Below are 25,005 nucleotides of genomic sequence, written 5' to 3' on the forward strand. Positions count from 1 at the left end.
ATCATTTACTGGGCGTATTATTATGAGGTGGCACTTTACTGGGCATATTACTGTCAGGGGACACATATCTGGGCATAACTACTGTGAAGGGGGCACAATGCTGGCATAACTACTATGTTGTGGCATAAAGGAGGAATAATAACTATGTGGGGGCATTTAGGGGACTGGGTGGAATTAGGTGTTTAGTTATGTTTTGGGTGGAGTTAGAGGCGTGGCCTATTGCTGAAAAAATTTGCAGCAACGCATATAATGTCCCTCTTACGTATTTTAAAAAGTTGGGAGGTATGCTACTGCACGCACAGTATAACCACAAAAGCTCTGCTGCATGCACATTACAGCCACAAACACATGCAGCTCCACTGCAGATTAGAGCTGCAAACATGCATACATTTCTGCTGCACGCACATTACAACCCAAAACACATTCAGTTCAACTACACGTATATTATATCCAAAATCACACATACTGCTCTGCTGCACACCCATTATGCCCACAAAAACACAGCTCTGCTGCATGCACATTACACATACAGCAGCTTTTCATATCCTTCCTCACACAAGTTTTCACATAACAAAGCCTGACTCCACCCAGACATGTGACTGGTCACATGACCATGACATCACCATGGTTCCTTTAGACACAAGGATGCAGCAGCATACCATGTCTGGTGCAGCCATCACACGTGCAGTCTGTAAATGAAGGATATATGCTGATACATCTGCCTGCACTAAACATGGAGGAGGACAAGAGTCACATGACGAGGCGGATAGTAAACCTCACCCTGGAGATCCTCTGCCTGCTGACTGGAGAGGTGAGGCATGCTGGGAATTCTATGTCACATGACCTCCGCTTTATCAATAAAACAGTGTTATGATGGAGAATTCTGTCACATGATCTCAGTCCTAGCATCCGGGGTGCACCTTGGCCACGGTGCTTGGGAAACGTGTGAACCCAGCCGTAAAGAGGACCTGTCACCGCACGCAGGGCCGGTTTTAGACAAAGTGTGACCCTGGACAAAATTGAAAGTGGGGCCCCAAATCCTGAAATATTGGACTAGCAGCATGACAGATCTTTGTAGGCACGGACAGCGGTTGCAACCACAGCAGCTGAGTGTAGACTGCCACATCATCTCTCTTTAGCCTTTCCACTGTAAACTGCTGATCCTGCAGCCTCTTTGGGTATGTTCACACAGTATTTTCTGTGCTTAAAAAACCTAATGCAGAATCCGCATCAGTTTCTTTTTGGATGCGTTTTTATTCTGACTAATTTTATAAAACATTTTGATGCAGTTTTGGCATGGCTAGCAGTGAATGGAGATAATGCTGCGTATGCACACTGTTATGGGGGATCTGTGGATATCACACTGTTACGGGGGACCTGTGGATGTTGTGATACGGCCACAATGTGTGACATAGCTTTACAGATTCCTTTATTAGCAGCCCTGGTCTGCTCCCCCCCCCCAAGTACTGAAAAAAAAAAAGACACTGCTAATTTGGACTCAGCTAGGTTCTTAATCTATACTCAAATGCACCCCCCCCTCCCCCATTAACAATGCAGACAATATAGTCTTCATTAGTATAACTGGAGCCCTCTATGGCCCAAACAGCCACGTGGTAATAGAACACAGCACGGCCACGTCACAAGCAAGCCGTTTGGTTGTGCCCTGAAGTCACATGGAGCCCACAGGACACAAGGAGCTTACACAGGGGGGGTCAAAGTAAGCACACACAGAGGGCACAGGGATGACACACAGAGGGGGCATAGGGAGCTCACACAGGAGGGGGCACAGGGGAAACAGAGCTGACAGTGGGAACTTACAGGTCAGTGACCATCAGTAGTTGAGGGCAGTGCAGGGCTGCTACAATGAGAGTGTGACCCCAGCAGCCCTGCACCCCCTGCACAGATATGCTGCATGCTTCTTACTAGATGGACGTACCAGGTGCTTTAGGCCTAGTTTCACACTAGCGGCAGGGGAGTCCGGCAGGCTGTTGCGGCGGGTGAACAGCCTGTCGGATCCGTTCTGCCGCTAGTTCACGTGTGCCCCCGGACTGCCGCTCCCTCCCCATTGACTATAATGGGAGCGGGGGCGAAGTTCCGACGGCAGCGCACGGCGAGAGGCAGACATGCAGTACTTTTAGTCCGGCTGCCTCTCGCCATGTGCTGCCGCCGGAACTTCGCCCCCATTATAGTCAATGGGGAGGGAGCGGCAGTCCGGGGGCACACGCGTGAACTAGCGGCAGGACGAATCCGGTAGGCTGTTCCGTTGGGTGAACAGCCTGTCGGATCCGTTCCTGCCGCTAATGTGAAAGTACCCTAATAGAAGGGTCCTAGGAGCTCCTGCAGTCCAGCAGCTGAGGTCAGAGCCTGTGGGTTGGACGCAGCAGAAGGCCCAGTCATCCCAGTCTGACGTTTTGGCCTTGCAGCCTGGAGCAAGTGAAGGCAAAGGATGGGGGCGGAGCTATGATAGCTCCACCCACACATAATGTCCTGATGCCAGTCTGTGGCATCAGGATTGTGGATAATGCTGGCCTGTTATCGAGAATAAAACATCTAAACTAAGTATACAGACATGTAGAGCGGCGCCCAGGGATCTCCCTGCACTTACTGTTATACCTGGGCGCCGCTCCGTTCGCCCGGTATAGCCTCCGGTATCTTCATAGTTAGGCTCCACCCAGGGGAACCTGCCGGCGTCTCCTTCTCCCATGCTGTAGCGCTGGCCAATCGCATCGCTCAGCTCATAGCCTGAGAGTTTTTTTTTTCTCTCAGGCTATGAGCTGAGCGCTGTGATTGTCCAGCGCTACAGCATGGGACAAAGAGACGCCGGCAGGTTCCCCTGGGTGGAGCCTAACATGTGAAGATACTGGGGGCTATACCGGGCGAACGGAGCGGCGCCCAGGGATAACAGTAAGTGCAGGGAGATCCCTGGGCGTCGCTCTCCATGTCTGTATACTTAGTTTAGATTTTCTATTCTAGTGAAAGGTCCTCTTTAAGGTAAGTATCTAACAGCAGGGGGCCCTGGTCAATTACCCTGTCCCCCCCCCCCCCCCCTAACGCTGGCCCTGACCGCACCATTCTTTAGTAACTATCATTCCTAATGTAATAATAATTCTGGAGCATCTATTCTTATGACTCTATGTTGGGCCATTCCTGGATTATTCCTGCTAGAAGTTATGATTGCATTACCAGCAATTTACGATGAAGATCCATCTCCGTGTTACCAGTTGAAGCTTTGTCCCTGCACAGTCTAACGTTATCCAATCAGTGCTGCCAGTGTAAGACTGTGCAGGGACACTCCCCCAACTGGTGACACCCTCCTGGACCTTCATTGCAAACTGCTAGTAATTCATTCTGAACGTCTAGCAGGAATAATAGAGGAATGGCACAACATACAGCCATAAGACTAGATGTTCCAGAATTGTTATTACATGGGGAATGCAAGTACAACAGACGTGTCAGGAGAGGTGTCCTCTTTAAAGGGATTGTCTCATCAGGGACAGCTTTTTCAGAAAGAAGCCTTCTTGGTGAACAACTGACTGCTGCAGACAGTGCGGTCGCCATTATTACACAGATTCTGTACATTGTGGATCATAGAGGGGTATCTAAAGCTGTGTCTATATGCAGTAAGCATATCTGCAGGATATTCTGTAAATGTATGATTGATGCAGGTCACCCCGTGGGACCTGGACCTGTCTGAACACCAGGGCCAACAACCTATTAACTGCTTGGATGGAGCAATCAGAGGGGTTGGGGCTATGGAAATAGACAAGCAGGCTGTGGTACGCTGTTTCAGTAACTCCCATTCACTTCTATTGGAGTTGAAGAAACAGTATAGTACAGCCCACCTGGCTGTGTAGTCCTGGCCACCATCTCAAGGTGGGACAGGGCCGGGGATTTCTAGTTCTATCCTGTAAATATACCACTAATATCTGAGATAGAAATAACCCTTTAATAAACCAGGATAAATGTACTTGTTTCACATGATATGAGCAGTAATATAGGATTAAGGCCTCTTGCACACGACTGCATGTCTTTTGCTGTGTTTTGCGGTCCGTTTTTGTTTCCGTTCCGTTTTTCCGCAAAAAAATCTCTATATGGTTTCCGTATGCGATACGGATCGCAAACGGAAACATAAAATTTGTAATCATTACTGTACAGTACAGTAATGTTTGTAAACAGTAAACACATGGGCAAAGTGGGCATGGATCCACAAAATACGGATGACATATGCATGTGTTCCGTATGCATTCAGTATTTTTGGCGGACCCATTGACTTGGAATGTTATTTAAGACAATAATAGGACAAGTTCTATCTTTTAGTGGAACAGATATACGGAAATACGGAAACGGAATGCATATGGAGTACATTCTATTTTTTTTTTGCGGAACCATTGAAATAGAACCCACAAGAACGGAAACGGAAAAAAGAAACGTTCGTGTGCAAGAGGCCTAAGTATGACGACTCTTGGAGATTTCAGAGCCTGCTTTGACTGGTGACAATGGTTGGTATATAGGTGCACCTCTAAAGTTAATTTATTTCAGTAAATCAGTTCAAAAAGTGAAACTCGTATATTATATGGATTTATTACACACAGAATGGTCTATATCAAGTGTTTATTTCTTTTAATGTTGATGCTTACAGCTAATGAAAACCCAAAAGTCAGGGTCTCAGAAAATTTGAATGTTATATAAGAGCACTTACTGAAAAGTATGTACAGTACTGTGTATGCACTCAGTACTTGGTCATGGCTCCTTTTGCATGAATTACTGCATCAATGTAGCGTGGCATAAAGGTGATCAGCCTGTGCCATTGCTGAGGTGTTATGGAAGCCCAGGTAGTTTTGATAGCGGCCTTCAGCTCGTCTGCATTGCTCGTTTTTCATCTTCCTCTTGACAATACCTCATAGATTCTCTATGGGGTTTAGGTCAGATGAGTTTGCTGGCCAACCAAGCACAGAGATACTGTGGTTATTAAACCAGGTACTGGTACCTTTGGCAGTGTGGACAGGTGCCAAGTCCTGCTGGAAAATGAAATCAGCATCTCCATGAAGCTTGTCACTAGAGGGAAGCTTTAAAATTTCCTGGTAGATGGCTGCGCTGACTTTGGCCTTGTTATAACAGTGGACCAACCCAGCAGATGACAGGGCTCCCCAAACCATCACTGACTGGGGAAACTTCACACTGGACCTCAATCAACTTGGATTGTGGGCTCTGGGACTTTGGGACTTTGAGTTCCAAATGAAATGCGAAATTCACTTTCATCTTAAAACAGGACTTTGGACCACTGAGCAACAGTCCAGTCCTTTTTCTTCTTAGCCTAGGTAAGACCCTTCTGATATTGTCTTTAGGTCATGAGTGGCTTGACACAAGGAATACGACAGTTGTAGATCACGTCCCGAATACGTTTGAGTGTGGTGGCTCTGGAAGCACTGACTCCAGCCACAAGAAGAATGAAAGAAAACCGGCACTCCCAAAAATCTTTGCTGGTGATAGATTTATTGGTCACTCATATGACGCGCAGCGTTTCGGCACTCACAGGTGCCTTTTTCAAACAAGAAGTGAGCAGCAGTATGAGTACTCATACTGCTGCTCACTTCTTGTTTGAAAAAGGCACCTGTGAGTGCCGAAACGCTGCGCGTCATATGAGTGACCAATAAATCTATCACCAGCAAAGATTTTTGGGAGTGCCGGTTTTCTTTCATTCTTCTGATTTTGGGATTACCTCCACACAAACCGAGCACCCCTCAACCAGTACGCTGTGCCGCCTGACTTCATTACACTGACTCCAGCCACAGTCCACTCCTTGTGAATCTCCCTCAAATTTTTGACTGGCCTATTCTTGACAATCCTTTCAAGGCTTGTGCATCTTTTTTTTTCTACCACACTTTTTCTTTCCACTTAACTTTCCATTAATATGCTTGGATACAGCACTCTGTGAACGGCCAACTTTTTTAGCAATGACCTTTTGTGGCTTACCCAGTCCTCCCCATGATTGTGTAGTCTACTGAAGCAGATTGAAGGACCATTTAAAGGTTTAGGAAACCATTGCATGTTTTGTGTTGATTAGCTGATTAGAATGTAGACTCACTACAATACTGAACTTTTTCACAATATTCTAATTTTCTGAGGTACTTTCTTTTGGGTTTTTATTAGTTGTAATCCATAATCATCAACAATACAAGAAAAAAACCACTTGAAATAGATCACTCTGTATGTAATGAATCTTTATAATATATGAGTTTCACTTTTTGAATTGAATTACTGAAATAAATTAACTTTTGATGATATTGTAATCATGACTCTAGATGTTGCAATATAAGATTACTGTATCTAGTTTCTACATTATTTCTTATAACCCAGATTTTAGGACCAAAATGTCTAACCAGATCTGTATGTAAAGGGAGAAGTAGTACCATTGTATGGAGGGTGGAGAAGAATTCATGTATGCACCAATAGGTATACCATTCCTTCGAACAAAGCTTAGTGAGGTATCAAGACAAGTCTCTATAAGGTATTAACTGACCCTCTAATTTTCCTAGATCTACGTACCCATGAAGATGTTTGGTCATCATGTGAATAACCATGTGTCAACAGGCAATAAGAGGAACAAGGACTCCATTGTAGTGCCACAATCTCTCAAAAATGAACAGAGGATCCTGGACCTCACCAACAAGATCATTGAACTGCTGACTGGAGAGGTTAGTGCAGCTGGGAATGCTGGGAAATTATAAAGTAACACAAGGGATGATGTGTCTGGATAATGACTGTATAGTTGTATATGTCAGGTTTCTATAAGGCATCAGGATGTCACTGTCTACTTCTCCATGGAGGAATGGGAGTTCATAGAAGGACACAAGGATCTGTACAAGGACATCATGGTGGAAAATCACCAGAACCTCACATCACCGGGTAATAGACCTAACTATATGCCCACTTCCTCTGATGAATTCTATATAACCAATGTATCCAGTGATTGTATGCCTCCTACAGACAGGTCCAGTAACAGAAATACACTGGAGACATATCCCAGTCCTATCTATCATGAGGAAAATCATAATATCCTACAGAATCACCAGGTAAATGGCCATTTACTTCACACAAGACATCTTGTCATCCTACCACCACCCCATTAATATATAAATTGTGCCTGAACTCACCTTTAGTGATGTGCGAATATTTCCTGGATGACTTTTGATTTTCTATGTTCTTAGAATCTGAACATTGTTGTAGTGGATATCTTACCAGCCATGGATGATGGTGCAGATACTATGTGTCACCAGCAGTGCACAAATGAGGAAGTCTCAACATATATCAGCACGGGTGAGTACAAGCAACTACAGGCATCTTCATTCAAGCTGGCCGTAGAAATAACATAGGTGTCTGCTGAATGACAATTTGACAACTACCTTGCTCATCCACATGAACATGCAAGCTCAGTGAAAAGGATATGTTATTTTAATAATGGTGGAAGAGATAAGTGGCATACTTGACAAGCGCTGTCCATATACCCTATTAAGACATGTGGTCATTACAGAGGACGGTTCCTAATAGAAGGACTCAGTTTGGCCATGTATTACATTGTCATCTATTTATATGGATGGACGCCGTCCCTTATAAGTATCAGTTTGATAAATCCGCTTCCTACAACAATAAACCATGGCTCGTCCTACAGAACTTGTGCAGCATGGTACTCTGTAGATTGGTATATTGGTAGGGTATGCCATTCTTGCTGATGGTTTTTGAAGAATAGACTAATAATAGTAAGTTGTAGCTACCAAGGAACCTGGGTAATTAAAACTATTAGGCTAGTAACGTATCTGCAGTATTGCAGCAATATATTGTCCAGCAAAATACCGTAATCGTAATGGATCTCATTTTAGTCAGTGGGATCCAGTGGTTGGTGTCATGCATATGCTACATTGACTCTGCAGCTTTTCTGTGCATATACTGGAACAGAAGAAGTGAACAGCCCTGCAGATGTGAACCTATCGTTACAGGTATTTCTGCATATCGCAGTGGCTAAAGCTGGATTACAAATTTGTTGCACTGCTAAGCACTTTTATCTAACGTTACACCACCTTTTGGCTTATCAAGCTGGAAAATCAAAACAGGCTTAACTAAGTGCAGGGGGTTAATGTTGTTACCATACCACCATGCAACTTATAGCACATTTTAAGCCACATTCTAGGTGCAATCACAAAAAAACGGAAAAAAAACGCAACAATAAATTTTTATTATTTTACAACAGATGGGCACGGAAGAGAACACGAGCCTGGTATGAACCCAGTTTACTGCACAGACCACAAAACAGAAAAGAGAGACATTCCGGATGATGGACAAAACCCTACAAGCGACAATACACATCTACTACTCCCCAATGGACATATATTATTTGGATGCTTGGAAAATGGGGGTAGTCTTCCTCTTACCTTGGTAGATGGTTTACACTATGCTGCTAACATGACTGAGAACTCTTTCCATTGCTCTGAATGTGGCAAAAGCTTTGTTGCAAATTCTCAGCTGTTGAGGCACCAGAAGTGTCATAAAAAGGTTAAACTCTATGGTTGTCAGAACTGTGGGAAATCCTTCACACGAAACTCCATCCTCATCAAACACCAGAGAATACACAAAGGCGAGAGACCATATGAATGTTCTGAGTGTGAAAAGTGTTTCAGAAAACGTTCAGATCTGATCCGTCATCAACGGATCCACACAGGAGAGAAGCCTTATTTGTGCCAAGAATGCGGAAAAGGCTTTAATCAGAGGTCACATCTTTTGAGACATTATAGAACTCACACAGGAGAGAAGCCATTTTCCTGTTTAGAGTGTGGGAAGTGTTTTACAAATACTTCGAGTTTGGCTGCCCACCAGAAAGCAGGGGGACATGAGTAACGCAGACAGAGTGATGGAAATGTTCTAGGGAGAGCAACTGTCCAGCTGTAGATCTGATGAATTGCTTGGGAGACAGGGCATTTATTTTAGGCTACTTTCACACGTGCGTTAGCCTTTTCTGGCAGGCTGTTCCGGGTGTTCTGCCGGATCTGTGCTACCGCAAGTCCACCGTGCCACCGGAAGTCTGCTCCGGCCCCATTCACTATAATGGGGTGGGCCGGAAGTCTGGCCGAAGCACGGCAAACAAGCCGAGATGCGACCGGCCAAAAACCGCAGCGTGGTGTAATTTTTGTCCCCCTGCCTCTCGGCATGTTTGCCGTTCTGAGGCCGGACCTCCGGCCCGCCCCCATTATAGTGAATGGGGTCGAAGTGGACTTCCAGTGGCACGATGGACTTGCGGTAGCACAGATCCGGCAAGCTGTTCCTCCGCCAGAACAGCCTGCTGGAAAAGGCTATCGCAAGTGTGAAAGTAGCCTAATTTCAATATGATAACAATATTTTGCATGAGTTTTAGCATTTCTTTTTTAAATATCAGACCTTATGTGTATGTGCATTCAGATGTGCAAATGGGTTTTCCAGTAATTACTTTATATCTAATGCCTGCAGCCTGCCTCCTGAAACAGAAAATTCACACTTGCAGTGCCTTGAAAAAGTATTCATACCACTTTAACTTTTCCACATTGCACCTTGAAACCTAAATGTATTTTATTGGGATTTTATGTGATAGACCAACACAAAGTGTCAAGTATGTGTGAAGTGAAAAGAAAATGTTACATGGTTTTCAAAATTTTTAATAAATGCTGGGCCTACCTCCAATCTGTCTTCATTTCGTAATACCGAACAAATTTGCACAGGCAATCATGTCCCTTTACAAGCAACCTAGTGCCAGGATCAGGGTTAATGGCACCTTGTCTGCTCCCTTTGAGATTTCGAATGGGAGCAGACAGGGGTGCCCTCTGTCTCCAACCTTATTCATATTAGTCATCGAAACGTTACTCCAAGCCATAAGAGAACATGAACATATACAAGGATTACAGGTTGGAGGAGTATGCCATCAAAATGCTGCATTCGCTGATAACTTGCTAATCCTCATCACTAATCCTGACACAGCATTCCCACACATATTGGAATTATTCAAGGAGTTTGGGACTGCCTCGAACTTCAAAGTGAACTACACTAAATCGGAAGCATTCAATATATCAGCGCCTTCAGAGTTAATCGGTAAACTGAAAAAGACACTCCCTTTTCAATGGCAGCCGTCCAAATTGAAATACTTAGGCATATACTTGACCAGGGACATTCCAGATCTGTATGGGGTGAATTACACCCTATTGATGGGGGACATAAAAAAGATGCTGTCATCTCTCTCAATACCCTATGTCTCCTGGATGGGTAGAAAGAACATGTTGAGCACCTATGTTATGCCCAAACTTCTGTATCTCATGCAAATGGTCCCCATTTTCCTGTCTCAAAACTTCTTCCGCATGGTGAAATCCATCTTTTCCTCTTTCCTATGGGGAACTAAGAAATCTCGAATATCTTACACTCATCTGACCCTCCCTCGCTCTCTTGGAGGCTTTGGAATGCCAGATGCTTTTATGTACTACAAAGCGATTCAAATGAGGAGATGGATCTCGCTATGTGTGGACGGCCATACCCCTTTAGGCTCTGACATCGAAAAGGCCTCACTAAACGACCAGCAGTGGGCTAAACTGTGGGGAATTGCGATGCCACACTCACTATTTACCGGTCTCACGAAAGGCGTATTTTCAGTCATGGGCTCCTTACAAAGAGAGACCCAGATTTTGTCGGATCCCCCTATCTACTTACCAGCTCACCTAATTCCATATTACGTTTTACCATCTAGGGCCAGTGCCCCCAGCTTCGGGTCCAATTTTAAGGGGAAGTCCCTTAAGGACGTCCTTTCAGGGGTAGGTATAGAGGGCAATGTCTCGAGCTATTGCTCTGGGGTGTTATCTACAGGAAATTTCCTGGATGTCCATGAACTATCGTGCTCCTTGAAGAAGATTATTCCTCAGAGCAATGTGCCTAAAGACCCCACAAGCCAAACGTCCCAGGTGGATCTCATTCCTATACCACTGCTTGCTTTCGAAAACCCTATCAAACCGACCTGCTTTCATTGGGAGTTGGGAACGGGAGCTGGAAAGGTCCTTTACGGATGCAGAACTGGTCACAATAAACCTTAAATCACATGGGTTTTCCAAATGTGTACGCATACAGGAACACTCCATCAAAGTTTTGACCAGGTGGTATAATTACCCAACCAAATTATTCATAGCTGGCCTATCTCAAAGTGACAAATGCTGGAGGTGTACACAGAGTTCGGGTTCCCTCCTCCATATCTTCTGGGAATGCCCTCTCATCCAGAGATTCTGGAAAATGGTGGAAGGCGAGGTTAATCGTTTGTGTGCGACACAAATGAAGTTGTCCCCAGAATCAGTCCTGCTGTGGTTACCCAATGAGACGTGGAACCCAGTCAAGTCAAATTTGCCTACTCTTCTTGTGCAAGCCGCTCGCTTGCTTATTCCCCTCAACTGGCACAGCGTAGACACTCCTTCTAAGGAGCAATGGTTTGATAAGGTTAATCAAATATACAGGTTAGAGGAGTTGGTTGGTTGGGCAGCTAGGAAACACGATCGCTTTGCCAAACTGTGGCTACCCTGGAAAAAAAATTTGGATGCCCAGAGAGCCAAAAGCTGAGATTATAGCCTACAATTAGTCCACTCTCTTCCTGTCCATGCCACCTCACCCTTGTGGGGCGCGGTGGGTCTCCTGGCCAGGTGCCCTCCTCCTTTTAGGGCTGTTTCACACGAGCGGATGCCGTGCGTGACATCCGCTCCGTGAATGACAGCCAAGACCCGATGCAGACTGCAGAAGCACGGAGCATTAACATGACTGATAATGCTCCGTGCCTCTCTGTGATCTCTTTACTACGAAATCACAGTGACAACTTTATCTCACTGTGATTTCGTAGTAAAGAGATCACAGAGCGGCACAGAGCATTATCAATCATGTTACCGCTCCGTGCTTCTGCAGTCTGCATCGGGTCTTGGCTGTCATTCACGGAGCGGATGTCACGCACGGCATCCGCTCGTGTGAAACAGCCCTTAGTCTCTTTCACTCCCTACGTCATTGAATGGCTCTTTATGATTTTGGGTGCTAGTAGTAGATTTTTCCTTAGCTTTGTATTGAAGGTCCCATATTTGTGATCATATCAGTAATTACGGATTTATATGTCTCTACCTCATTGTAACTCTGACTATCCAAGATTATGATTGTCTGACAATGTACTATATGTTAAAATTGTCTAAACATTTAATAAAAAGATTTATTAAAATAATTAAATAAATTGTAATAAATAAAAATCTGAAAAGTGTGGCATGCATATGTATTCAGCCTCCTGTACTCCGATACCCCTATAGATAAAAGGCAGTGTGACCAATTGCCTTCAGAAGTCACCTAATTAGTAAATAGAGTCCACCTGTGTGTAATTTATTCTCAATATAACTACAGCTGATCTGTGAGGGCCTCAGAGGTTAGTTAGTAAACATTAATGATCAAACAGCATCATGAATACCAAGGAACACACCAGACAGGTCAGGTATAAAGTTGTGGAGAAGTTTAAAACAGGATTAAGTTATAAAAAAAAATCTCAAGCTCTGAACAGCTCACGGACCACTGTTCAATCCATCTTCCGAAAATGGATGGCACAACTGCAAACCTACCAAGACATTGCCGTCCACCTAAACTGACAGCCCAAGCAAGGAGAGCACTAATTAGAGAAGCAGCCAAGGTCTATGGTCATTCTGGATGAGCAGCAGAGATCCACAGCTCAAGTGGGAGAATCTGTCCACAGGACAAGTATTAGTTGTATACCCCACAAATCCAGCCTTTATGGAAGAGTGGCAAGAAGAAAGCCATTTTCAATTGCAAGCCATAAGAAGTCCCATTTGCAGTTTGCCACAAGCCATGTAGGGGACTCAGCAAACATGTGGAAGAAGGTGCTCTAGTCAGATGAGTCCAAAGTTTAACTCATTTGGCCTAAATGCAAAATGCTATGTGTGATGGAAAACTAACACTGCACATCACCCTGAACACACCATTCCCACACAGGGGTGCACCACAAATGAGCCTAGGTGAGGCAATTGCCTCAGGCAGCAACAGGTAGTGGCAAGAGGGGGGCAGCCAAAGGGCCATGGGCTGAAGGGAAAGCATTAGGTTAAGAAATTGGCATTGGGAAGGGGGGCGCCGTTTCAGCTTTCGCCTCAGGCAGCAGAAAGGCTAGGTGCACCCCTGTTCCCACCGTGAAACATGGTGTTGGTAGCATCATGCTGTGGGGTTGTTTTTGTTCAGCATGGACAGGGAAGATGGTCAGAGTTGATGGGAAGATGGATGGAGCTAAATACAGGGTAAGGCTACATTCACACGACCGTAGTGTTTTGCGGATCCGCAAAACACAGATACCAGCCTGTGTGCATTTCGCAATTTGGGCACCGTACATGCCACCACTATCATAGAAAATGCCTATTGTGGACAGGAATAGGAAATGCTCTATTTTTTTTTTTTTGGCGGGGCCGTTGAAATGAGTGGGTCCGCACCCGTTCTGCAAAATTGCATAACGGATGCGGGCTCATTCATAAGGTCGTGTGAATTTAGCCTTAATCCTCAAGGAAAACCTGGTAGAGACTGCAAAAGACTTGAGACTGGGGCAGAGGTTCACATTCCAGCAAAACAACGACTCTAAACATACAGCCAGCGCTACAATGGAATGGTTTAGATCAAAGCATATTCATGTGTTAGAATGACCCAGTCAAAGTCCAGACCTAAATCCCATTGACAATCTGTGGCAAGACTTAAAAATTGGCATTCACAGATGCTCTCTATCCAGCCTGATTGAGCTTGAGCTATTTTGCAAAGAATGGACAAAAAATTCAGCCTCTAGATATGCAAAGACATACCCCAAAAGGTTTGCAGCTGTAATTGCATCGAAAGGTGGTCCTACAAATTAACGACTCAGGAGGGTTGACTACAAATGCATTTCACACTTTCCAGATGTTTATTTATTAAAAAATAAAAGATAACTTTATAATATTCTTTTTACTTCACACATACTTGTTACTTTGTGTTAGTCTATCACATAAAATCCCAATAAAATACATTTACGTTTGTGGGTGTAACATGAAAAAAATTTGAAATGTTCAAGGGGTACTTTTTCAAGGCACTGTACCTGCTCCCTGCCACTCCAATCCTCCACACAGCCTCCGGCTTAGTCCATGTTACGGTCCAGTTTACATCTGGTGCCGCATGCGCCTGGTCACATGCTCTAGATTTAGCAGTGATGTGCTGCTTGTGGTGTGATGGTGTGAGTACGATCACATAGAGACTTACTATGATACAGTTAGTTCTGGTCAAGGAGCCACGTTTGGCCAGGGAGATGCGACTGACACACAGACTGTGTTTCTTGGGATTTATCGTGTGTATCAGCCCTAAGGCTTATTTCACATGAGTAATATATGGAATAAGTCAGGGGTCTGTTCAGGGAAAAACTGATGGTTTTGTGTGCAAGTTCAATCAGTTTTGCATGCGAATGCGTTCAGTGTTTCAGTTTTTTCCATGTGGATGCAATCAGTTTTTGATGCGTGATAAGGGGATTTTTGCTTCTTGGAAATTGGAGATTTATATATATATCTCCGTTTTCCATCTCTTCTATTCTATTCCTAGCATGTTGCCCTTGTTTCCCATACAACCCGATTAGTCTGTGTATAATTACACCTCTTCCAGTCCTTCATATACCCCAGGAGCAACACACAACCCTTGCAGATACTTATATATAAATAGTTTACTGATAACATAGAGATGACAAAGCAATGGACATTATACATAAAGATACAGATAACACAATACATAGAGGACACCACCACACACAGCCACCTTAGTTCTTGCCCACCCTGGATGCTAAGCAAATGTGGCTAATAATCTGTATGTATATACAGTATATCCAGAGTCCACCAATATACAGTCTACTGGATCTACTCTTCTAACCAACTCACATCCAGTACCTGACCATTAGTACATGTACATATAGAGACTCATGCATAAACAGCATATATAATCTAACTGGTAATACAATTGACTACAAATATCTATATGTACACATATAAAGTCTACTGGGATATTATACTTATATACAGTACAGACCTAAAGTTTGGACACACCTTCTCATTCAAAGAGTTTTCTTTATTTTCATGACTATGAAGGCATCAAAACTATGAATTAACACATGTGGAATTATATACATAACAAACAAGTGTGGAAACAACTGAAAATATGTTATATTTTAGGTTCTTCAAAGTAGCCACCTTTTGCTTTGATTTCTGCTTTGCACACTCTTGGTATTCTCTTGATGAGCTTCAAGAGGTAGTCACCTGAAATGGTCTTCCAACAGTCTTGAAGGAGTTCCCAGAGATGCTTAGCACTTGTTGGCCCTTTTGCCTTCACTCTGCGGTCCAGCTCACCCCAAACCATCTCGATTGGGTTCAGGTCCGGTGACTGTGGAGGCCAGGTCATCTGGCGCAGCACCCCATCACTCTCCTTCATGGTCAAATAGTAATGATGGCCACTCGTTTTTCTTTACTTAGCTGCTTTTTTCTTGCCATAATACAAATTCTAACAGTCTATTCAGTAGGACTATCAGCTGTGTATCCACCAGACTTCTCCTCAACGCAACTGATGGTCCCAACCCCATTTATAAGGCAAGAAATCCCACTTATTAAACCTGACAGGGCACACCTGTGAAGTGAAGACCATTTCAGGGGACTACCTCTTGAAGCTCATCAAGAGAATGCCAAGAGTGTGCAAAGCAGTAATCAAAGCAAAAGGTGGCTACTTTGAAGAACCTAGAATATGACATATTTTCTGTTGTTTCACACTTGTTTGTTATGTATATAATTCCACATGTGTTAATTCATAGTTTTGATGCCTTCAGTGTGAATCTACAATTTTCATAGTCATGAAAATAAAGAAAACTCTTTGAATGAGAAGGTGTGTCCAAACTTTTGGTCTGTACTGTACATACCCACATAAGCACACATATAACTTAGCTTGCTCCTGAAATGCTGTTTATCCAAGCGTGTCCAGGAAGAGAAGAAAGAGCCCCACTCCCAACTTTCACCTATATGTTCCTGTGTCACAGCCCCCCCACCATAGACTCCACCCTGTGACCACCCAAATATCTTCCCCCATCTCTTGGTCAAGAGAATGTTGTTCAACTGCTTTTACAATGTGCCCTTCCTGCCTTAGATATGCTAACAAGGGACACAATGCTACTGGCCATACTAAATGGGTGAATACCACTGGGTCCAATTATTAGGCATATTTGTGTGGTCATCAGGATGAGGTTCTGGCTGAAAGTCATATTTCCTGTAACAATGCGTTTTTGATGAGTGCATAAAAACTGAAGGCTAACACTCAACCTCTAGTCCAGCAAGTAGAGATACAATCGAAGTCAGGGTTCATAGACAAAAAATTCAGCTCCAGCAATTAGTGTAACCCTTACAATTAATAACCTTTAATTAGATATCCTTAAAATAAATAAATTAGACACACAGAACAAAAATCACTGAGAATAAACTCAGATAATTCCACAGCAGGAAACTATATAAATATCCTGAAGGGTGGGGAGAGCTGTCCCTATAATCTCGCCCTAGTCTAGTGCTCAGCCCAGGGATGACCCCTGATGGTGGGGACTCCCTGTCCTCGAACCTGGACTAAAAAGATCCTACAGCAGCCCTAACACAGTGGTGGGGGTTGAATATGTGCCTGTAAGTGGAGATGAAAAAAAAAGATAAAAGAAAAAGAAGAAAAACTAAACATATACTCTCCCCTAAGAAGATAGGGTAAATTGGTGGACTCTGTATACAGCCCTAGTACTGTGTTGTGACAGTTAACAAGGTACACAGTGCATCAAGGTATATGTAGTAATTTGCACCCTATAAGTAGATAGACGTAAAAAAAATATATATAACCCAACGCGTTTCCCCCACTATGTGGGATCATCAGGGGGTAGATAAACTCAATTGATATCATAGATATCGGATACCAATATTGTAGTGATATCTGCAATATCTATGATATCAATTGAGTTTATCTACCCCCTGAGGATCCCACATAGTGGGGGAAACGCTTTGGAGTATATATATATTTTTTACGTCTATCTACTGCAAATTACTACATATACCTTGATGCACTGTGTACCTTGTTAAGTGTCACTACACAGTACTAGGGCTGTATACAGAGTCCATCAATTTACCCTATCTTCTTACGGGAGAGTATATGTTTAGTTTTTCTTCTTTTTCATTTTTTTTTTTTTTATCTCCACTTACAGGCACCTATTCAACCCCCACCACTGTGTTAGGGCTGTTGTAGGATCTTTTTAGTCCAGGTTCGAGGACAGGGAGTCCCCACCATCAGGGGTCATCCCTGGGCTGAGCACTAGACTAGGGCGAGATTATAGGGACAGTTTTCCCCACCCTTCAGGATATTCATATAGCTGCCTGCTGTGGAATTATCTGAGTTTATTCTCAGTGATTTTTGTTCTGTGTGTCTAATTTATTTATTTTAAGGATATCTAATTAAAGGTTAGTAATTTTAAGGGTTACACTAATTGCTGGAGCTAACACTCAACCTCTCCTAGCGACCATCAGTGAAAAACGCACAGCATCCAGATGCCTTCAGTTTTTCATGCAGACCACATTAATTGGGGACAGGGCTGCGTGAAAAACGCTAAATATAGAACATGCGGCGCTTTTTCATAAACGCAAAGATGGTCAGTAAAAAATGCTGCTCATGTGCATATACTTATTGACATGAATGGGTCAGGATTCAGTCCAGATGTTGTCTGCTCGCAACATGCATCACATCTGAATGGAAAACTCTCTCATGGCCTTAAAGAGGCCTTAGAGGTAAAAATACAGAGGTTGTTTGAGTTAAATTAAAACTTGGACAACGCGTGTACATGTGATAAAATAACAAACAAAGTGATAATCACCCCTTTCCTCCCCTACTACTTCCAACAATGAACTCTGGTTCTCCTCGCTGCTGTATATTCACCTGGCTGCAGCAGTGACATTTTGTGCACATAGGTCATCACTGTATCCAATCACTGGCCTCTACAGTGAAGTCCTGTATATTGTTGAGGCCAGTGATTGGCTGCGGTAGTGACCTGTGTGCACAGACGTCACCAAAGCAACCAGGAAGATGACGTTAGTGTTGGTGAGGACCAGAGATCAGCACTCTGCTTCCCTCGAAGTCCCGGTACAAGAGGCGAGAATTGATTCATTTGATTTTGCCACATTTACGGCGCTGTCTGAGTTTTTATTTAACTTGGGAAACCCCTTGAATTAGTTGGTGCCTCAACAGGAGTGGAGCTGTGACAAACCCTTATAGAATTCTATACTATTTCCAAATAAATGCCGGTCTTAATAAATGACCCCCTATGTTCTTTATTTAGAAGAATACATGGAGCTCCAAATTAGTTGTCACAACCAGACAGTTGAGAAGCTCTGACAGGAGCTTTCCAGATCCTCCTCCTTGAGTTTCTTTGTTTTGGTTAAGTTCCTCATCTCGTTAGTCTATCTCAGCTGTCATGCAGTTGGACTGATTGCTGCCCTTTAAGTTCCTCCCCAGAATGCAGTAGTGTGCGGCTTATACAACTTCCTGGAGTGTGTGTGCATGCTGTTCCTAGTTCTCAGTCCACAGTCCCCAGTCGTCTGCAAGATAAGTTCTGTTTATGTATTTATGATTTTCTGTTTTCTGGATCCAGGTGACCCTGACTCCCTCCGTGTCTGTGTAGGGAGCCGGTGGTCGTGTCCCCTCACTATTGTAGGGTCATCAGGTGTAAGATAGTTGAGGTACGTGGATATGCGCCCATCCACCTTTGGGGTGGTCGCATAGGCTGAGCAATAAGGGAGAGCGGCAGGTCTCTTGCAGGGGTCTCCCTTTTGTTCCTTAGTTGTGGATCCAGTGAGTCATTATTCATATTGTATTGTCTTGTTTCCTGTACATCATCCGTGACATTATAAGCCGCGAAAACCGTCTCAAGCATGGATCCGGTTTCACTTTTGGCTGAGCGCTTCCATTGTCTTTCATTGGAGGTAGCTGATCTCCGTAAGACTTTTTCTCAGTTTCAAGTGACCGGTTCAGCTTGCGTTCATGGAGTTTGTTCTGAGCCTAAGATCTCGCTCCCGGATACGTTCTCCGGGGGTAGTGAGTATTTTGTGCGTTTTAGAGAGGCTTGCAAACTCCATTTTCGCCTTCTTCCCCATTCCTCTGGTGATGAAGAACGGAGGGTGGGGATCATTATATCGCTGCTCAGGGGTAACGCTCAATCCTGGTCCTTTTCGCTGCCGGAGGGGGCACGGCCCCTCCGTTCAGTGGATGAATTCTTTTTAGCCCTGGGTCAGATATATGATGATCCGGATCGTATTGCTCTGGCTGAGTCTAGACTACGTCTGTTATGCCAGGGTAAACAATCCGCAGAGAGATACTGCTCAGAATTTCGGAGATGGGCAGCTGATACTGGTTGGAATGATGCTGCACTCCGAAGTCAATTTTGCCATGGTCTTTCAGAGAGATTGAAAGATGCATTTGCCTTTCATGAGAGACCTACCTCCTTGGATTCTGCTATGTCTCAAGCCGTTCGTATTGACAGGCGTCTTAGAGAGAGAGGAGAGATCTCTCCTTCCTGTCATACCCAGTCCCGGGACAGTGCAGCGGTCTCTTTCTGTGCGCAGGGGTCTCAGTCGCTGTCAGTCCCTTCTGAGCAGGAGCCCATGCAGCTGGGGTTGATTGCCTCTGACAATAGAAAATTCAGCCCGCATGGGAGGGTTTGTTTTTGTTGTGGAGGTATAAATCATTTGGCAAATGTTTGTCCCTCTAAGAGATTCAGGCAGTTTTCTGGGAGTAATAAAGAAACAAAAAGGAAAAAATCTTTTAAAAATGTTCCGTCTGTTACTATTGGCAGGGTTGAGGCGGAAATTGAAGGTTTTCCGTTTGCTTGTACTTCCCGTTTTGTCCTGCCTGCTAGGGTGGCGCTAGAGAGCAAAAGCATTTTTTGTGAGATTTTTGTGGATAGTGGAGCAGCTGTCAATCTCATTGATAATCAATTTGCAATAACTCATGGTTTCCAGGTATGCACTTTGGGAAAGGATATTCCTGTTTTTGCTATTGATTCCGCTCCACTTTCTCAGAAATCATTAAAGGGCATAGTTCACAATATCCGTTTAATTGTGAGTAATGCTCATGTTGAGGATGTGTCATGTTTCGTCCTTAGCGGTTTGCCTACTCCTCTAGTGTTGGGGCTACCCTGGCTCACTAAACATAACCCCACCATTGATTGGCAAGCGAGGCAAATAAATGGTTGGAGTGACTTTTGCAGAGAGAATTGCCTCATGACATCTGTTTCTGAGGTTTTTACTAAGACTGTACCACCTTTCCTCTCTGAATTTTCGGATGTCTTCTCTGAGAGTGGAGTTCAGGATTTGCCCCCGCACAGGGAGTACGATTGCCCTATTAATCTCATCCCAGGCGCCAAGCTGCCTAAATCTCGTTTATACAATCTTTCCCAACCTGAGAGGGTCGCTATGCGTGCTTATATCTCTGAGAGTCTGAGAAAAGGACACATACGACCCTCGAAGTCACCTGTTGCCGCTGGTTTTTTCTTTGTTAAGAAAAAAGATGGTTCTTTAAGACCTTGTCTGGATTTCAGGGTGCTTATCCGTGACCCTTATCCGCTTCCTCTGATCCCGGACCTGTTTAACCAGGTTGTTGGGGCTAAAGTCTTTTCCAAATTAGACCTAAGAGGGGCATACAACCTGGTCAGGGTCAGAGAAGGAGACGAATGGAAGACGGCTTTCAATACCCCTGAGGGCCATTTTGAGAATTTGGTTATGCCTTTTGGTTTGATGAATGCCCTAGCTGTTTTTCAGCATTTCGTGAACAGCATTTTTTATCATTTAATGGGAAAATTTGTATTAGTGTATTTGGATGACATTTAGATTTTTTCTCCTGATTTCAAGACTCATAAGGAACATTTACGTCAGGTCTTGCTCATTCTGCGGGAGAATAAATTATACGCGAAACTGGAGAAATGTGTGTTTGCGGTTCCAGAAATTCAATTTCTGGGGTTTCTTCTCTCCGCTTCTGGTTTTCGCATGGACCCCGAGAAGGTCCGCGCTGTGCTTGAGTGGGAGCTTCCTGAGAATCAGAAGGCGCTGATGCGTTTTTTGGGCTTTGCCAATTATTACAGGAAATTTATTTTGAATTATTCCTCTGTTGTTAAACCACTCACTGATATGACCAGAAAGGGGGTAGATTTTTCTTCCTGGTCGGTAGAGGCGCGTAAGGCCTTTTCTAATATCAAGGAGAGTTTTGCTTCCGCTCCCATCCTGGTACAACCTGATATTTCGTTACCCTTCATAGTTGAGGTTGATGCTTCTGAGGTAGGGGTGGGTGCGGTCTTGTCTCAGGGTTCCTCTCCTGCCAAATGGCAACCGTGTGCCTTTTTCTCAAAGAAACTCTCCTCCGCAGAGAGAAATTATGATGTGGGAGATAGGGAATTGTTGGCCATCAAGTTGGCTTTTGAAGAATGGCGCCATTGGCTAGAGGGAGCCAGACACCCTATTACTGTGTTTACTGACCATAAAAATCTGGCCTACTTGGAGTCAGCCAAGCGTCTGAACCCGAGACAGGCCAGATGGTCTTTGTTCTTTTCAAGGTTTAATTTTGTTGTCACGTTCCGCCCCGGGGTTAAGAATGTGAAGGCAGATGCCCTGTCACGTTGTTTTCCGGGAGGTGGGAATTTTGAAGACCCGGGTCCCATTTTGGCTGAAGGTGTGGTGGTCTCTGCTCTTTTTCCTGAATTGGAGGCAGAGGTGCAGGCAGCCCAGTCAGAGGCTCCTGATCTTTGTCCTCCTGGGAGGTTGTTTGTGCCTCTCGCTTTGAGACACAAGATTTTTAAGGAACACCACGATACGGTCCTTGCTGGGCACCCGGGGGCAAGAGCCACACTGGATCTCATCGCTCTGAGATTCTGGTGGCCTGCGCTTCGTAAGTCGGTTGAGGGTTTTGTGGCAGCTTGCGAGACTTGCGCTCGTGCCAAAGTCCCTCATTCACGGCCATCAGGTCCTCTCCTTCCCTTACCCATTCCTTCCCGTCCTTGGACACATCTGTCCATGGACTTCATAACGGACTTGCCTCGTTCCTCGGGGAAGACTGTGATTCTGGTGGTGGTGGACCGTTTTAGCAAAATGGTGCATTTCATCCCTTTTCCTGGTTTGCCCAATGCTAAGACGCTGGCGCAGGCATTTATTGACCACATTGTTAAATTGCATGGTATTCCTTCAGACATAGTCTCTGATAGGGGCACGCAGTTTGTTTCCAGATTCTGGAAGGCTTTCTGTTCTCGCTTGGGGGTTCGGTTGTCATTCTCTTCTGCTTTCCACCCGCAGTCGAATGGCCAGACAGAGCGCGTCAATCAGAATCTGGAGACATATCTGCGCTGTTTTGTGGCGGAGAATCAGGAGGATTGGTGTTCTTTTTTGTCCCTTGCTGAGTTTGCTTTAAATAACCGTCGTCAGGAGTCCTCTGATAAGTCACAATTTTTTGGTGCATATGGGTTTCATCCGCAGTTTGGGACTTTCTCGGGAGAGGGGTCTTCTGGTTTACCTGATGAGGACAGATTCTCCTCGTCTTTGTCATCTATTTGGCAAAAGATTCAGGATAATCTAAAGAGCATGAGTGAGAGATATAAGCGTGTGGCAGATAAGAGACGTGTGCCTGGTCCGGACCTGAATGTTGGTGATCTGGTGTGGTTGTCTACCAAGAATATCAAATTGAAGGTTCCCTCCTGGAAGTTGGGTCCTAGGTTTATTGGGCCTTACAAGATCCTGTCTGTCATCAATCCTGTTGCCTACCGTCTTGATCTTCCTCAGACTTGGAAGATCTATAATGTTTTTCATAAGTCCTTATTGAAACCTTATGTTCAACCTATTGTACCCTCGCCTTTGCCTCCTCCTCCGATTATGGTTGATGGAAATCTTGAATTTCAGGTCTCTAGGATTGTGGATTCTCGTCTTGTCCGCGGTTACCTCCAGTACCTCGTTCATTGGGAGGGTTATGGTCCTGAGGAGAGGATGTGGGTCCCAGTAACGGACATTAAGGCCACTCGTCTCATCAGGGCTTTCCATAGGTCCCATCCTGAGAAGGTGGGCCCTGAGTGTCCGGAGTCCACTCGTAGAGGGAGGGGTACTGTCACAACCAGACAGTTGAGAAGCTCTGACAGGAGCTTTCCAGATCCTCCTCCTTGAGTTTCTTTGTTTTGGTTAAGTTCCTCATCTCGTTAGTCTATCTCAGCTGTCATGCAGTTGGACTGATTGCTGCCCTTTAAGTTCCTCCCCAGAATGCAGTAGTGTGCAGCTTATACAACTTCCTGGAGTGTGTGTGCATGCTGTTCCTAGTTCTCAGTCCACAGTCCCCAGTCGTCTGCAAGATAAGTTCTGTTTATGTATTTATGATTTTCTGTTTTCTGGATCCAGGTGACCCTGACTCCCTCCGTGTCTGTGTAGGGAGCCGGTAGTCGTGTCCCCTCACTATTGTAGGGTCATCAGGTGTAAGATAGTCGAGGTACGTGGATATGCGCCCATCCACCTTTGGGGTGGTCGCATAGGCTGAGCAATAAGGGAGAGCGGCAGGTCTCTTGCAGGGGTCTCCCTTTTGTTCCTTAGTTGTGGATCCAGTGAGTCATTGTTCATATTGTATTGTCTTGTTTCCTGTACACCATCCGTGACATTAGTTTTCCTTTTAATGCGTCAGGCTTGTGTTGCCTCCTTCCACCCATGATGGGGTTTTCACTGCACTCTACTGTCGAGCATTCCTAACTGCCATGTAATACAGTATGGAAAAATCCATTTTGCTTTTAATACTCACATGTATTATTTGTTGAATGGGGCTGACATTATCTGTCATCAGTTTTATGCTTTCTTTCAAGGTCACGTTTTTGAGTTGTCACAGCAGGTTTTCTAAAAATCAGTTCAGTATTGAGCAACTCCAGCATGAGCTGAGCCATTGCCAGTGGGATTTGTCTGGTGCTAATCAAGACCATTTAACCCCCTTAGAAGCCACAGTTAATATCAACCACAGCATGTAAGGTGTTTAACAGACATAGGGGGGCTCCATCTGCCAAAATATTAACCAAACCCCAACCTGGTCAGAACCCTGCGACCTTTTGATTGCTAAGGGAGGTCTCACAAACAGCTTTTTTGTAATACTACTGTATTACAGTGCACAGTCGTTCTGACAGGCAGGCTATTACATCCTGCCAGAGACAGGATGTACTAGCGGCCAGAACATAGCAGGCCTGGGCCCGTCAGAAGACCTCTGTCTGCCATGCCAAGTATTCAGCTCTCTGTGATGTCGGTTACGGAGTGCCAAATGGAGGACAGAGGAAGCTCCCTCTGTCTAACCACTCAGATGCCGCAGTCAACATTGATTACAGTATCTGAGGGGCTAAACTGCTGGATCTGAGTTATCTCCATTTCAGGCAGTGAGAGATGGGTGCCATCTCTATAATAAGGCCGACACCTGCAAGTGATGGCGCCGTCTGCCTCCCGAGCCTGAGTCATCTCCATGATATACTATTATGGAACAGAGCGTTAACTACCAGCGCTCTATGACATAATAGTACAGCACAGAGTGGGAAGGGTTAATGAACAAGTGGTATACCTAAAACTGTGCAGCCAATAACAAAGGAGGCAGAATGATCACTTTACCGTTTCTTTATTATTTCCTTCTTTAGAACAAACATGACAATGGCTGAGATCTTGTATGTGGTCCTTGAACACTTGCAGGGGTCTTGTCTCCACACTCTCTATTTGTACTTTGATGTTAATGTTATTTTAAATGATAACCATGCATTATTCTAATCTCTGTAATGATATTACTATATGGTAAATCCAAGGAAAATGTTTAAAAACAAGAAAACAAACAAAGGAGGTAAATCTTATTTCATTAGCAGACCCATTACTTTTGGCCGCATCAAGT

At 44.4% G+C, this 25,005-nt stretch overlaps 1 protein-coding gene across 5 annotated transcripts; it reads left to right on the forward strand.

Moving 5' to 3' along the window:
• Positions 1-641: 641 nt before the first annotated feature.
• On the forward strand, positions 642-9,193 carry LOC121006086 (zinc finger protein 582-like). 5 transcript variants are annotated; one of them, XM_040438996.1, is made up of 6 exons: positions 642-811; positions 6,537-6,695; positions 6,783-6,906; positions 6,988-7,073; positions 7,209-7,317; positions 8,246-9,188. In XM_040438996.1, exons 1-6 carry the CDS (start codon positions 707-709, stop codon positions 8,887-8,889), a joined length of 1,227 nt encoding a protein of 408 aa, XP_040294930.1. In that variant the 5' UTR covers positions 642-706; the 3' UTR covers positions 8,890-9,188. The 5 variants fall into 5 exon arrangements, with proteins under 5 accessions (XP_040294930.1, XP_040294934.1, XP_040294929.1 ...); XM_040439000.1 differs by having other exon boundaries at positions 6,770-7,073; positions 8,246-9,193; XM_040438995.1 differs by having other exon boundaries at positions 6,783-7,073.
• The last annotated feature ends 15,812 nt before the right edge of the window (positions 9,194-25,005 follow it).

This window comes from Bufo bufo, chromosome 6 (assembly GCF_905171765.1).
Source record: "Bufo bufo chromosome 6, aBufBuf1.1, whole genome shotgun sequence".
Classification (NCBI taxonomy): domain Eukaryota; kingdom Metazoa; phylum Chordata; class Amphibia; order Anura; family Bufonidae; genus Bufo; species Bufo bufo.